The 13,902-nt window shown below is 45.9% G+C and overlaps 2 protein-coding genes across 3 annotated transcripts; both read left to right on the forward strand.

Annotated features, from left to right (window-relative positions):
* Positions 1–4,241: 4,241 nt before the first annotated feature.
* agtr1b (angiotensin II receptor, type 1b) lies at positions 4,242–6,789 on the forward strand. Of its 2 annotated transcripts, XM_076971055.1 has the most exons (3): positions 4,242–4,335; positions 4,374–4,411; positions 4,469–6,789. In XM_076971055.1, the coding sequence occupies exon 3, from the start codon at positions 4,487–4,489 to the stop codon at positions 5,585–5,587; it is 1,101 nt and encodes a 366-aa protein (XP_076827170.1). In that variant the 5' UTR covers positions 4,242–4,335; positions 4,374–4,411; positions 4,469–4,486; the 3' UTR covers positions 5,588–6,789. The 2 variants fall into 2 exon arrangements, with proteins under 2 accessions (XP_076827170.1, XP_076827171.1); XM_076971056.1 differs by having other exon boundaries at positions 4,333–6,789.
* Positions 6,790–7,124: 335 nt separating this feature from the next.
* On the forward strand, positions 7,125–12,547 carry cpb1 (carboxypeptidase B1 (tissue)). Its single transcript, XM_076971054.1, has 11 exons — positions 7,125–7,189; positions 7,285–7,360; positions 7,823–7,947; positions 8,339–8,438; positions 8,518–8,619; positions 8,848–8,952; positions 9,221–9,331; positions 9,642–9,732; positions 10,473–10,675; positions 11,489–11,573; positions 12,294–12,547. The coding sequence occupies exons 1-11, from the start codon at positions 7,125–7,127 to the stop codon at positions 12,479–12,481; spliced, it is 1,251 nt and encodes a 416-aa protein (XP_076827169.1). The 3' UTR covers positions 12,482–12,547.
* The last annotated feature ends 1,355 nt before the right edge of the window (positions 12,548–13,902 follow it).

Raw genomic sequence — 13,902 nt, forward strand, 5'->3', positions numbered from 1 at the left:
TTAATGAATCATTAACTCAATCACTGGGCACTTCTGGGCGGCTGGGCCCGCACGCTGCCAGATGGTGGTGCTCGTTTTAACAATCGTTGCCCTTTAAGGGGAGCAGATAGCACAATCACTGGGCAGAGGGTTTCTGAGCAGGTTAAACCAACAAATTCACTCCATCGGCTGAGAAGTCAATATAGTTCTCAAAGGTGTTTTCAGGTCCTATGTCTGACGTTGAAGATGGGAGAGGTGCACTAATGAGTTTTGAAGATGGTGAAGATTAAAGATGCACAAAGGCCTTTTTACAGATTCAAAGGTGAACTACCCAGCTCTAATGCTAGGAGATATGTGCCATGTCAGACAGATGACCTGTGTGGTGGGCTTTAGAAGGATGTTAATTACAGGTGTTCTCGAGAGCACCTCGGGTGAGCCCTTAACAAATTATCATATTTCTTAGGCACTTACCAACATTGGTCAAAAGACATTCTCATACCTATATTCTCTTTTGACCAATGAAGACATCTAGCAAAAGTGCTCATCTTAAAACCTTATTACTCAAAACAGTACAGAGCTTTATAACTCAAGCATTAATGCACGGCAGTTCAACAGTACACACACAAGCGTTCACGGACCATTCACAGAGAAAGCACTAATTACACATCTCAGAGATGCAGCTGGATGTTCCTCACTACTGTACAGTGCTAAACGACTCCAACTGTAATCCACAATTAATTCGCTACAATTACAGTACAATCATTTGTACACACACACACACACACACGGTCCAATATTTTCACTGTGCAGTGCAGAGGTCAGATAAATCTCCAGACACGCCTGATCCAGCCTTGGTAGTCTGAGGCTGCGAGTCCTCTACCTGTCTCAGGTGTTCACGTCTAAGACAGTGGCATTGGGTCAAAGAGACCATACACATTCCATCTTCATGCATAAAGGAATTCCTCATCAGACTTGAGGAACGGGGAACATGGAGGTAGAAATTCAGTGAGTGGGTGAGTCCTAAAACCAGATGTGTGAAAGAGTGGAATTCTGTCCCATACGACTGCAGAACGCTGGCTGTTGACCCGTAGTCCTCTGGTTTAGAGTTAGATTCGGTTATGTGATAACAAGTCAGGTCCCATTTGAGGAAGTGTTTTTGATTAGTAATTAGCAGCTGTAGTCATGGTATGGTGGTTTGTTCAGATACTTTCATGTGAATGTTGTCTAACCAAATGATCACTGTGTGTAATGTTGTGGGGAAATTGGGAACGAAGACTGATGTGAGATACTGTTCATGTTTGTGCAAAACTGTGTAAATGTTTGTTGTGCTTGCTCTGGTGTATCTGGAAAAGACAACATGCACTGATGGTGATGAGATGAGACCAAGATGAGACAAAGATGAGACAGAGACTACCAAGACATTCTATAAACATGTGGTCTTGGTTGGACTCAGATTCTGCACTTACCAGTTCAATACTTAAAAACAAGTATGTGGTACTAAAGCAATGCTATTACCATTTCTAACAGTAACAGAGACACTCCACTCCTAACATCATTTCTAACAATAGCTGAGACACTCCTGTCCTAACACCGTTTCTAACAGTAACGGTAATAACTGACAATAACTGAGGGAGACATATACTAGATGAGCTGGTAAAATGTTATCAGGAACTCAGACACACCAAACCAACCTATAAAAACACACCAATAAGTTTCCCGTGAGGCGTGACTCCACGTCCAAAGCCAGAGGATTCCACAGGGTTCTGGTCCACTGCACCTGTGACCACCGGGCTGTCACTCATCCACAGCAGACCTTTAACCTCACCCCCATCCCAGGTGCATAAATCATGACCTCCAGGAACCTCTCTCAGTCTGGTGTGGAGGAAAAGGCAGACCCAGCTGCACAAGAAAACCACAGTGTGCTATTACTTCATCTTCTTTGTGCTTGGAGTGTGAAGATATGCATTAAGCACTGTAGCCCACAATGTTGTCTATATATGAGGTCATTAATACGCCTGATTGCATTGAAAACAAAAGTGAGCAGGTCAAGAGTGTTAAGGTCAAGAGTCAGTAGGTCAAGAGTGAGTAGAAAAAGAGTGAGTAGAACATGAGTGAGCAGGTCAAGAGTGAGCAGGTCAGGAGTGAGCAGAACAAGAGTGAGCAGGTCAAGAGTGAGCAGGTCAGGAGTGAGCAGGTCCAGATTGAGCAGGTCAGGAGTGAGCAGAACAAGAGTGAGCAGGTCAGGAGTGAGCAGGTCAGGAGTGAGCCCTGGCCATCTGCAGGGCTGCTTTCCTGAAATGGGGGTATTGAGAGGAAACTCGGGGTGATATTTCATCACTCTGTTGTTGTTGGCACCCCAATGTTCAGCTTCTGCAACAAACACCACATCTGTAACTAATACGGTTGTTGCTTCTCCGCCAGGAGGCCCTTTAAAAGGAATATGCCTCGGCTATAAAAGCAGAGAAAACAAGCCTCATTTAACACACACATGAAAGCACTGCGCTGGCAAAAACACGAGCTCGGTACTGGTTAGGATGAGCTGCAGTTACAGCAGGCAGCAAAACTACTGAAGAACCAGCTAATTTAGACATGCTATAACTCATAAACTTATACATTTGACACACACACACTGTAAATACTAAATCACAATGTTATAAATGATACTGTGTATATCATAAAGTCTCTTGTTATTAAATGCCTTACACGTACGTTTATAAAATGCTCTAGTTTGCCCTCTTGTGGTCCGTTGCTAATTTTGAAAATAGGCCCTATTGTGTTGTATTAGTGGGCTTCCAGAGATTTTAACTGATCTTCAAACATAATAATAATAATAAAGTTCTTTAATATAAACATATTTTAGAATGAAAACACAAAGACAAACATGCAAGGGACAATAAATAAACTTTAAATAAATAACACATAAAGTTAATCAAGAAAACCAGAACAGTAAATAACCCTAGATCAACACAACTCTTAAGGTCATAGCAGTTAAAGGTCCAGTCCAGCTGAGTTTTATGGAGAAGCAGTATTATACTGTTTCATGGTCTTGTGGCTTCGTGTTACATTTACTACAGTTAAATGATCTGAGGGCTAACTGGTGCCAGGCTGGTATAACACCACAGACACATTTGAGCAATGACTGCCTTGTTTTGATCTATTGTGCTGAGTTTTAGGGATGACCAGTATAACGCTGTTTGATGATCAGACTGATTTATTAGGAACGTACACAGCTAAATCACTCAGATCAGAGCTGGGCTGAGACAATGAAGACGTGTTAACGATCTCGTTTATTAAGTCATGTAAGCTGAGAGTGACTGAGGCTCTCGTGCTCATTTCCCACATATGACACAGTGCCGTATACCAGGCGTCTCTGGAGCTGAGCAGCAGACCTGATCTGCCCCACACACATGCTGGACTTTCTCACAAGTTTCCATGGCCTGAAGCCCTGCTGAAGCCCTGCTGACCTGTTTGTTTAGGTGCGTACTGATTACAAGTTCACACACCACGTCCCAGCTTCCACAGGACATGATACGTGACAATCCTGCCTCCCTCTCTCTCTCTCTCTCTTTCTCTCTCTCTCTCTCTCTCTCTCTCTCTCTCTCTCTCTCTCTTTCTCTCTCTCACACACACACACACACACACACTCTCCCTGTCTCTCTCTCCCTCTCTCTCTATCTCTCTCTCACACTCTCTCCCTGTCTCTCTCCCTCTCTCTCTCTCCCTCTCTCTCTCGCACATGCTCGCTCTCAACTCAACTCCATCTCTGTCACCTGTCTGTCTAACGTCTGACTCTCTCTTCCTCTATCTCTTTTATTCCTCTCTTCCCCACTTACCAGAGTGCTTCCTGCAGCATGTAGTCCTCATTAGGCCAGTTCATATCCTTCTAGTTCTTTCTGCTGTGTGTGTGTGTGTGTGTGTGTGTGTGTGTGTGTGTGTGTGTGTGTGTGTGTGTGTGTGTGTGTGTGTGTGTTGAGGGAGAGATTTAAGATCTGGCCACGGGTTCTGGACTGCCCATCTATGAAGGCCATTTTCAATAACAGCTACATAAAACATCTGTTGTTGATGCCATCTCATTGTACAAAACTTACATAAATGGTGGGGGTAGGGTGGATATAGGGTTTTTAATGAGAAACTGCAGTCTGAGCTGTTTCCTGCCGAGGCACTGTGGGGTCGGCCTTCATGGCTCATGATTCCAGTAACGGCGTCTTTTCAAGCCTGTGGCTGACATTTTTGTTGTGCTTTTTGTTTTTATAGGAGGCGGAGGGCCTCCGTGTCACGGTGGGGGTCAGTCAGTCTGGAAACTCCCAGCAGATGCAGCTCATAAGGTCTGATAACCACTGAAACAAGGGGCGGGACCTGGAACAAGGGACGGGACCTGGTACAAGAGGCGGGACCTGGAACAAGGGGCGGGACCTGGTACAAGAGGCGGGACCTGGAACAAGGGGCGGGACCTGGTACAAGAGGCGGGACCTGGAACAAGGGGCGGGACCTGGAACAAAGGCCAGAGATGGAGAACCTGACGATGGTGAACGAGGGTGTGAACATCACCTGCAACACGTCTGGCCGACACGATTTCATCTTCACCTTCGTGCCCGTCATCTATGCCTGCAACTTCCTCGTGGGGGTGGCGGGGAACAGCATCGTGGTGGCCGTCATCTTCCGCTTCATGAAGCTGAAAACGGTGGCCAGCGTGTTTGTTCTCAACCTGGCCGTGTCGGACCTGACCTTCCTGGTCACGCTGCCCATGTGGGCCACGTTCACGGCCACGGGCTACCACTGGCCGTTCGGCAGTTTCCTGTGCAAGGCCAGCGGCGGCTTGGCCGTCTTTAACCTCTACGCCAGCATCTTCTTCCTCACGGCGCTGAGCGTGGACCGCTACCTGGCCGTGGTGCACCCTGTGGGCTCGCGTCGGCACCGCACGCCCCTGTGCGCCCGCGTGTCCTGCACGCTAGTGTGGGCGTCGGCCCTGCTGCTCAGCGCCCCCGCCGCCCTGAGCCGCGACGTGCACCATGTGAAGGGCGGAGCCCACACTCTGTGCGGCGTGCTGCACGACGGGTCCAGGCACCACCTGCTGGTGACCCTCGGCGTGCTGAAGAGCGTGCTCGGCTTCCTCACGCCCTTCCTCATCATCATCACTTGCTACTGCCGGATGGGCCACGCCCTGCTCGGCGCCCGGGGAGTTCCCAGGAAGAGCTCCAGGCCGCGGGAGGATGAGACGTTGCGTATGCTGGCCGCGGCCGTGCTGGCTTTCTTCGTGTGCTGGGCCCCCCACCAGGTGGTGCACTCCATGGACCTCCTGGCCATGCTGAACGTGGTGACAGACTGCCACACCCTGGACATCATTGACACCGCCATGCCCCTCAGCATCTGCCTGGCCTACTTCAACAGCTGTGTCAACCCCGTCCTCTACGGCTTCGTGGGACGAAACTTTCGTAAAAACGTGTTGAGGCTACTGCGCTGCGGCCCGGCCGGGACTCATGGCAGCATCAGCTCCAGGACCAACACACTCTCCCAGAGAGCCTCCAAGCTCCTCCATCTGTCCAGCAGTAAGAAGAACTCAGAACATTGTGCTCATGCACTGGAAGAGCCAAAGAACTTACAGCATTAAACCACTGGGACATTTTTTGTTCATATTTTTTTCTTCACTTTTTGTTTCTCATTTGAAGAAATGTCATTTCTGGCGCTACCCAGAGCTGCACGCACGCTACTTTTGATGGAGGACCATACACTTAAGGCCAAATATTAGTCTTGCTGTATCAGATCTTATTAGCATTACTGCTAATCAAACTTGCTTGGATAGCTTTTTTTTTTTTTTTTGCTAAAGACCACTTTTTTTGTTTTCAGCTCTTACGAATTCAGCACCAGTGTCCATCTTTCTGTAGCTCCCCAGGTTTACGCAAGTCATGTGTTGTTTAAGTAAACCCCCCCCCCCCCCCCCCGAGTCATGGATTCGATTCCCAGGAAACTCTCGATAAGAAAGTCCACAAAAAAAAAAAAGTATGATTATGACAAATGTATTGTCCTGGGAGTGATTAATTAATTCCTGTTTGAAGTGCCTTCTATATACATGAGTTTATTGAAATTATTATGTGGCTTATTAGTGGGTGTAGAAGTGTAACACACATACTTCAGTCGATGTGGCGTTACAGACTCACAGGTCATTCCAGGTCACACTCAATATGGCAGATAAAGTAACACTGTGGGACCTTCACATAGATTACCTTGATGCTCAGGGCTGCAGACAGAGATCACACAGTCTGAATTAGACAGATTTGTTCTGCCAAAATTGCTGATGGTTTCAAGATTCTGTTTACTGGATGTTAAGTTTCCTTAAGGTCTAGTGCACTTAAACCCGCAGGGACATGAATTAGAAATGTGATGGTAATATAGCAGATACAGCATAAAGGTTGACTGGTGGATACTCTGTCCTCTGCCTTCTTTACAGAAATGGTGGAATATCTGTGCTAATATGTCAGAACACCACTTGGTAATAATTTGTGTCTGTTGACGTAATTCATATGGCTTCTTCTGCAGTAGGAGTTCTTCAACAACTTGTTCAGGAAAATTGTTTTTTTAAGGCTATAAAAATGCAAATATAGCATTTGTGTCCTCAGTTTTGCAATGAATAGTTACCCCAAAGTGTTTTTCTAAGACATTTATATTTTGTACAAGAAATATATGTGGGAAAATGCGTTTGAAAAGAGACACAAAAATTAAATTGATGTTTTATTATGTGGGAGGGGAATTCTGATGTGGTCCTGATGTGTTGATCTTTAATACATTTGGTGAAAATTAAATAAAAAGTCACAAGTTGAACAAGTCTCAAATGCCCTGTCTCAAATATGGCCTTGGATCAGTCAAATCTCCCTCTCCCTCTCCCCCCCCTCTCTCTCTCTCCCTCTCTCTCTCTCTCTCTCTCTCTCTCTGAATCGTCCATGAATATTTCCCTTCCTACGTTAATCATTTAAAGGTCCTCATCCCCAATCCTTTTTATCACAACCAGCTTGCAAACATACACCTAAAAATACCGTCAGGTATGACGGCCATAGCACACGTGTGCAGTAAGGGCCACGGTAATTGGATGACCCTTGAGGGCCCGGTGTTATAAAGAAGGCACCCGGAAAGCATCCGGCCACACGGGCAACATGAAACTCCTTCTGTTGTTGGGACTGGCAGCAATAGCTCTCTGTGAGCTGAAGCATTATGAGGGGTAATGTCCTCATAGTACACCCAGCCTGAAAGGGCTTAAGATGGCATTGCTGTGGAGACCATGAAGAGCATCTCTCACTGTTTTCTTTTTTCCAGGGACCAGGTTTTGCGTCTGAGACCTGTGGTTGACACACATGTGTCATTTATTCAGGATCTGGCCAACATTATGGAGGTATAGTTGTTTGTTATGGACAGCCAACTTAACAAGCTGTTACGTACGTAACAGGTGTAAATATTGTTCCAAGGTGCTGATCTCAGATCAGTTTAACATGCTCTTTTTAACTTGGAATATGTTTGAAGTGTAGGAAAACCTTATATTACTGGTCAAAAATTAGCAGTGGGTAAACATACCTCTGTTATCACTATCATGGATGTAATACAAATTCTATAATATGTTATTACTACTACTATTACTACTATTACTATTACTATTACTATTACTACTATTACTACTACTAAAAAAGACTGCAGGTAAGTTCCTTTATCTATTTCTGTAAATATATGTACAACATAGGTGTAGCAATCACTATAGCTTTATTTGTATGTGTGTGTGTGTGTGTGTGTGTGTGTGTGTGTGTGTGTGTGTGTGTGTGTGTGTGTGTGTGTGTGTGTGTGTGTGTGCTGCCCCCTGCAGGTAGACTTCTGGAGCCCAGACAGTGCCGATATGGTCTCCATTGGTATGGATGTTGACATCCATGTTCCTGCCTCCCACGTTGACATGGTCTTCATCAAGCTGCAACAGAGTGACATGAACTATGAGTAGGAGACTGTTCTATAGCACACATCGTCATCATCAAATCATCATATCGTCATATCATGACATCATCATATCATTGTCACATCATCACATCATCATCATGATATCATCATCACATTCATTATATCGGTCAGGATAATAAACGTAGAAACCGGGAAATAAATGGATATTAAATTTGTTCAGATCAGCTGCAGTTATGAAGCCTCTCCTTTAATATCACACCACCATCACAATCACATGAAGGTTTGTGTCAGGCACGTACTGCTGTGTGGTCCAGGGTACATCTACAGCTCCTCAAAGCGAGCACAGCCATCATTACATCACACACCATCCATAATGAACGTTGTCTTCAGACAAGAATGAGCCTGCTGTCCTGAATGTCCCGCATTGCAGGGTGCTGATTGAAGACCTGCAGAAGGCCGTGGACACTCAGATGGACAGTGGGAGCAAGACCAGGGCCCACTCCTTCACCAAGTACAACAGCTGGGACACGGTGGGACGGCGCTCACATCACAGCGGGCCGACACCGGTCCTGCACCTGCGCGCTGACGGGACTCTGCTGTGCATTTCAGGTCCAGGAATGGATCACCTCCCTCACCTCAGCCAACCCCACCCTGATCACCAGGATGACCCTGGGACGCACCTACGAGGGACGGCCCATGCACATGCTCAAGGTGAGGGATCATCCTGGCCTCGTGACGGGAACACGGTGCAGGAGACGTCCGCTTCCATTCGCCGGTCTATTCATGTAAATGGGCATGGAAGCGGAGTACGATGTTGAAGCTTTAACATCGTACACCCGCTTGAATGGAACAGTGTCTGGTGCCTCGTATGTGACAGTGGAATGAAAGCCGTAACTGGACGGGTTGAGTAGTAACGCGCACCTGCCCGTGCTCTCTCAGATCGGCAAGAGCTCCGGATCGACTAAACCCGCCATCTTCATAGACTGTGGCATCCACGCCAGAGAGTGGATCTCACCTGCCTTCTGCCAGTGGTTCATCAATGAGGTACAGCCAGTCATGTTTCTCACTGGAAGCCATGGGGGTGGCTCAGCACATACAATCATATTCACTTAAATATACTCACACACAGACACTCACAACACACACACACACACACACACACACACACACACACACACACACACACACACACACACACACACACACACAGACACTCACACACACACACACACACACACACACACACACACACACACACACTCCACCCTCTGCCCAGCTGCAATCCCAACATCCTGCTGTGCTGTTCACGCAGGCTGTGTCCACCTATGGCACTGACTCCCAGATGACCAGCCTCCTGGACGCCATGGACATCTTCGTCCTGCCCATCTTCAACATAGACGGCTACGAGTACACCTGGAAGACCGTACGTCTCACATCCAAACCTCTGCACAGATCTCATTAACACACATAACTCAAACTATCAGAGTGAATCAGCAGTTTTCACTTCTACAAAAATGCAGCTTCTGTAGGAATCTCTCTCTCTCTCTCTCTCTCTCTCTCTCTCTCTCTCTCTCTCTCTATTTCAGTTGTTCTAATATCCAGACATGTCTCTGCATTGACTGTCTGTCTTCAGTACATGTGTTAGAAAGCAGCATAGGCGGCGATCACTGTGATGATGATGATGATGATGATGATGATGATGTGGAACACAGTGGTGTGTTGATCACCTGTAGGACAGGATGTGGAGGAAGACCCGGTCTAAGAAGAGTGGCTCCGTCTGCGTGGGGGCCGACCCCAACAGGAACTTCGATGCCGGCTGGTGCAGTGAGTTTGATGCTGAATCATCAACGTGACACACTACACATTATTTCACAGTGGTCAATCACACTGGTCTTTATTTATGTCAATAATAAATGTAGGCTAATTAGGGGTGTGTTTAAAAAAATCGATTTTTCGATTCAAATCGATCTTCATTTGAATGATTCTATATCGATTTATTAAACCTGAGATCGATCTTTAGAATTGGCCAATTTTCCCCGCATATGCGTACCGTTTTAACGTCTCACGTTTTATCTCGCGTGGCGTGCTTGAATTCCACCTTGTTTAGGTGTATGAACCCAGCAAACATGACTTTGTTAATTGTAGGGAAATTTCCCTACAAGAATCGATATTGAATCAGATCGAATCGAATCAAAAATCGAATTGAATCGGGACCTTGTGAATCGGAATCGAATCGAACTGGGAAATCAGTGGTGATAACCACCCTTAAGGCTAATGTAGGCTAATACATTTGGGGCAAATATACAACAAAGCAAATCCAGTGGCAGGAATTGGACATTTATTTGTGATCCAAAGACACTAAGACTAGTGGATAGCAATTGTTCACTGTAAACATTCTCATTTGTTAGATTAACAGAATGACATCAAATTATCCCCTGACATACAAGCAATGTTTCTTTCAATACAGAAATATTTCTCTCTGTCTCTAACCCTCTCTCTCTCTCTCTCTCGCTCTCTCTCTCTCTCTCTCTCTCTCTCTCTCTCTCTCTCTCTCTCTCTCCCAGCCTTGGGAGCCTCCAGCAACCCTTGCAGTGATACATACTGTGGATCCTCTGTTGAGTCTGAGCTTGAGGTCAAGCATGTAGCAGAGTTCATCCGCCAGAATAAGTCTGTCATTAAGGCTTATCTCACCATCCACTCCTACTCCCAGCTACTCCTCTTCCCTTACTCCTACAAATACGAGCTGGCCGCAGACCACTCTGAGCTGGTACGGCACACCACACATGCATACAAACACACACATGTGCACACACCGGCATACAGAGACAATCATATGTGCACACTCACACACATGCAAATAACTGTTTTTAGTAGTACAGACTTCCATATCTGGAACTAGATAGTAATAAGAGCCACTTTTGGTATTAAACCAGTCAACCTTTTTGCAATTAAAAAATTTTCACCTAGGCCTGGTGTAAGAGGAATGAGTCTGAAGTGAGTCTGTAGTGAATCTGGAGTGAGAGGAGTGAGTCTGGTGTAAGAAAATTGAGTCTGTAGTAAGTCTGGATCGAGAGGTGTGAGTCTGGTGTAAGACTAATGAGTCTGGAGTGAGTCTGGAGCGAGAAGAGTGAGTCTCACTGTTCAGCTCATAGGGTGGTGACAAGGAACATCAGTTCATACTCATAAAGTTCCCTTAGAACATACACCTGCTTGTCACACGCACACACACACACACACACACACACACACACACACACATGTGGATGTATCAGGAGAAAACTGCAGAATAGTCTTTGTTACCCACAACCCTGGGGCTCAGGAATGTGCATGCAGAGATCAAGTTAATAAACAGAATTTATTTACACGATAAACAGAAATAAACTGCTAGTTGAAAGTGTACAGCTTACTGTGGCCTTTTACCTTATAAACACATGCTCCAACGCTCCTCTCCAATAACAGCTGGGCCCATTTGTAAAGATGTAGACTCTGCCCTCGAACCAACGAGAAACATATAAAATGCTATAAAAGTGAATTGGGAGTACCTCTTGAGTTGAGTCTATCCCGTGTGTGTGTTTTCCAGCTGCAGCTGGCAGAGGGCGCTGCTGAGACTCTCCGCAGTCTGTACGGCACGAAGTACACCAGCGGCCCTGGGGCCACCACCATCTGTGAGTGCCTCAGACACCTCAGACTGCCGCTCCACAAACAAAACTCCTTTATTTATGTACTCGAGACAAATGTTTAGTGACATATCACAAATTGAATTTCAGGTTTTTCAACATATAAACAATCCCAACACTTTTACCTCACAGCAGACACAGTGCAGGATGGTATTAGTACTGGTACAGTATTGGGGGACATCTAGAGAGACTTTAGAAAGGTATCAACTTTGCTGTCTGCACACGTACTAGTACATATTGATTACAGTGTCTGGTCACAAGGTTTGTTACTATAAAATAGCATTTATAGTTCAGGATTAATGCTCGGGTATAGGTGTCTTGTAGCAGTAGGTGTTCAGTACGTGCTGGTTTAATCCGTGGGTATTAGCAGTGGGATCCAGTGACCAACCCTGTGCTGTGGCGGTTTCGTTTTTCCACTGCGTCAGTCCGTCTTCTTCACTCCCACACTCTCCCTCTCTCTTTTTTTCTCTCACACTCCCTCTCTTTCTCTCTCTCTCTCTCTCTCCCTTTCTCCCACACTCTCCCCTTTTCCCTCTCTCTGTCTCTCAATCCAACCTCCACTATCCCTCTCTCTCGCTCCAACTCACACTCACTCTCTCTCTCTCTCTCTCTCCCTTTACCCCTCTCTCCCTGTCTTCCTCACTCCCACACTCTCTCTCTCCCTCTCTCTCTGTCTCTCACGCTCCCTCCCTCTCTCTCTCTCTGTAGACCCTGCTGCGGGTGGTTCTGATGACTGGGCCTATGACCAGGGTGTAAAGTACTCGTTCACCTTCGAGCTCCGTGACACCGGGCGCTACGGCTTCCTGCTGCCAGAGTCACAGATCAAGCCCACGTGTGAGGAGACCATGCTGGCTGTGAAGTACATCACTGATTATGTGCTGAAGAAGCAGTACTGAGACAGGAACTTCCAAAAACGAAACCTCTCATCTCTGATTGTACCTCACGTGGAGTGTGATGGGTGAAACAATAAACCAGTATTACCTGCTTTTCAGGAGCATTAGATTGTTTATTTGTTAAAACGTTTATTTGTAAAAACATTTAGGTATTTTCTTACTTACACTGTAACTGTGAAAGTGCTCTAATCTGGGATGGCTTTAAAATGTGAGCATAAGAAATGATGGGTCAAAAAGCCCAGTTACAGACAAAAGTCCCAATTAGAGACACAAGTTACAGTTAGAGATATGAGCCACAATTAGAGGCACGTTACAGTTGTTTTTTATAATATCATAATTTAAGATAACAACAAAATAACAGGCATATCTCATTCTCATCCCTTTCACATATATAAATATATATAATACTGCCATAAGCTTGCTCTTTTTTAAAGTCTAAAGGTTTAGGAGCTTAAGAAATGTGGGTATGTGCTTGTACACTTAGAGGAGCAGAGAGACCACCCGAGTGATTTCAGGAATATACTACATTTAACTGAGGAGACCACCACAGAGTTAGCGGAGTGACCTCCACAGAGCTAGCATGATGACGGGGTCTTCTGAAATCTATTTGTGCCTTATTTAACATGAGTCAAAAATGCAAACTATACAAAAGAAGATATTTTCAGCACGTATCAGAGGCAGAGTTTTGTTTCTGTGTAGTAAACTGTAGTAAACACGCAGTAGTAAACCCAGAGGGTTTTCATGGTGGTCTGTTTCCAAAACTGACCTAACAACACTCCAACAGATGCTCAGTTGCTCTAAATACTCCAAATCCACAGAGGTCTCTGCTTCTCATGTCCGATTCTCAGAGGTCTCCTCAACTCTTCCCAGACCCAGAGGTCTCTGCAGTTGGGGGGTGGACAGAGCAAAAGAGCAGACAGGAAATAGCCTGAAGTAAAGGCTGGAGTGGGCAAGTTACTTGTCCCTGTGGGGTTGCTCCTCTTCGCACCCATGAGCGCCCCCTGGTGTCCTGGCCCCAGTCCCAGCGAGGAAGGGCAAGAGGCGAGGAGAAGCAACGGATGAAGGGGGTCAAAGGCAGAGAGGGCCAGCTGCACACAGAACGTGCCAGCCCGGCCGTGGCCGCTGTGGGGCTGTGCTTTTGTGTGCCCGTGCATGCAGACCAGCACAGAACGGCTGACCAGTGAGCCGTGGTCAGGAATGCTAACGAACAGGGAATCTGGGGGCATGTGCTTCTGTTAACAGTGTTTAATCAAGACAGGTATAGAAAATCTGATGCTTCATCATGCTGTAAATATCTGTGATATACAACATAATTGTTATGACTTATTTAGAATACATCCCAGACAAGCTATTTGGAATAACGCACTGTGTTGTAATACAATATCATACAGACATGAAATAGAACATGACGAAAATAAGTTTTG

Source organism: Brachyhypopomus gauderio, chromosome 13 (assembly GCF_052324685.1).
Source record: "Brachyhypopomus gauderio isolate BG-103 chromosome 13, BGAUD_0.2, whole genome shotgun sequence".
Lineage (NCBI taxonomy): Eukaryota > Metazoa > Chordata > Actinopteri > Gymnotiformes > Hypopomidae > Brachyhypopomus > Brachyhypopomus gauderio.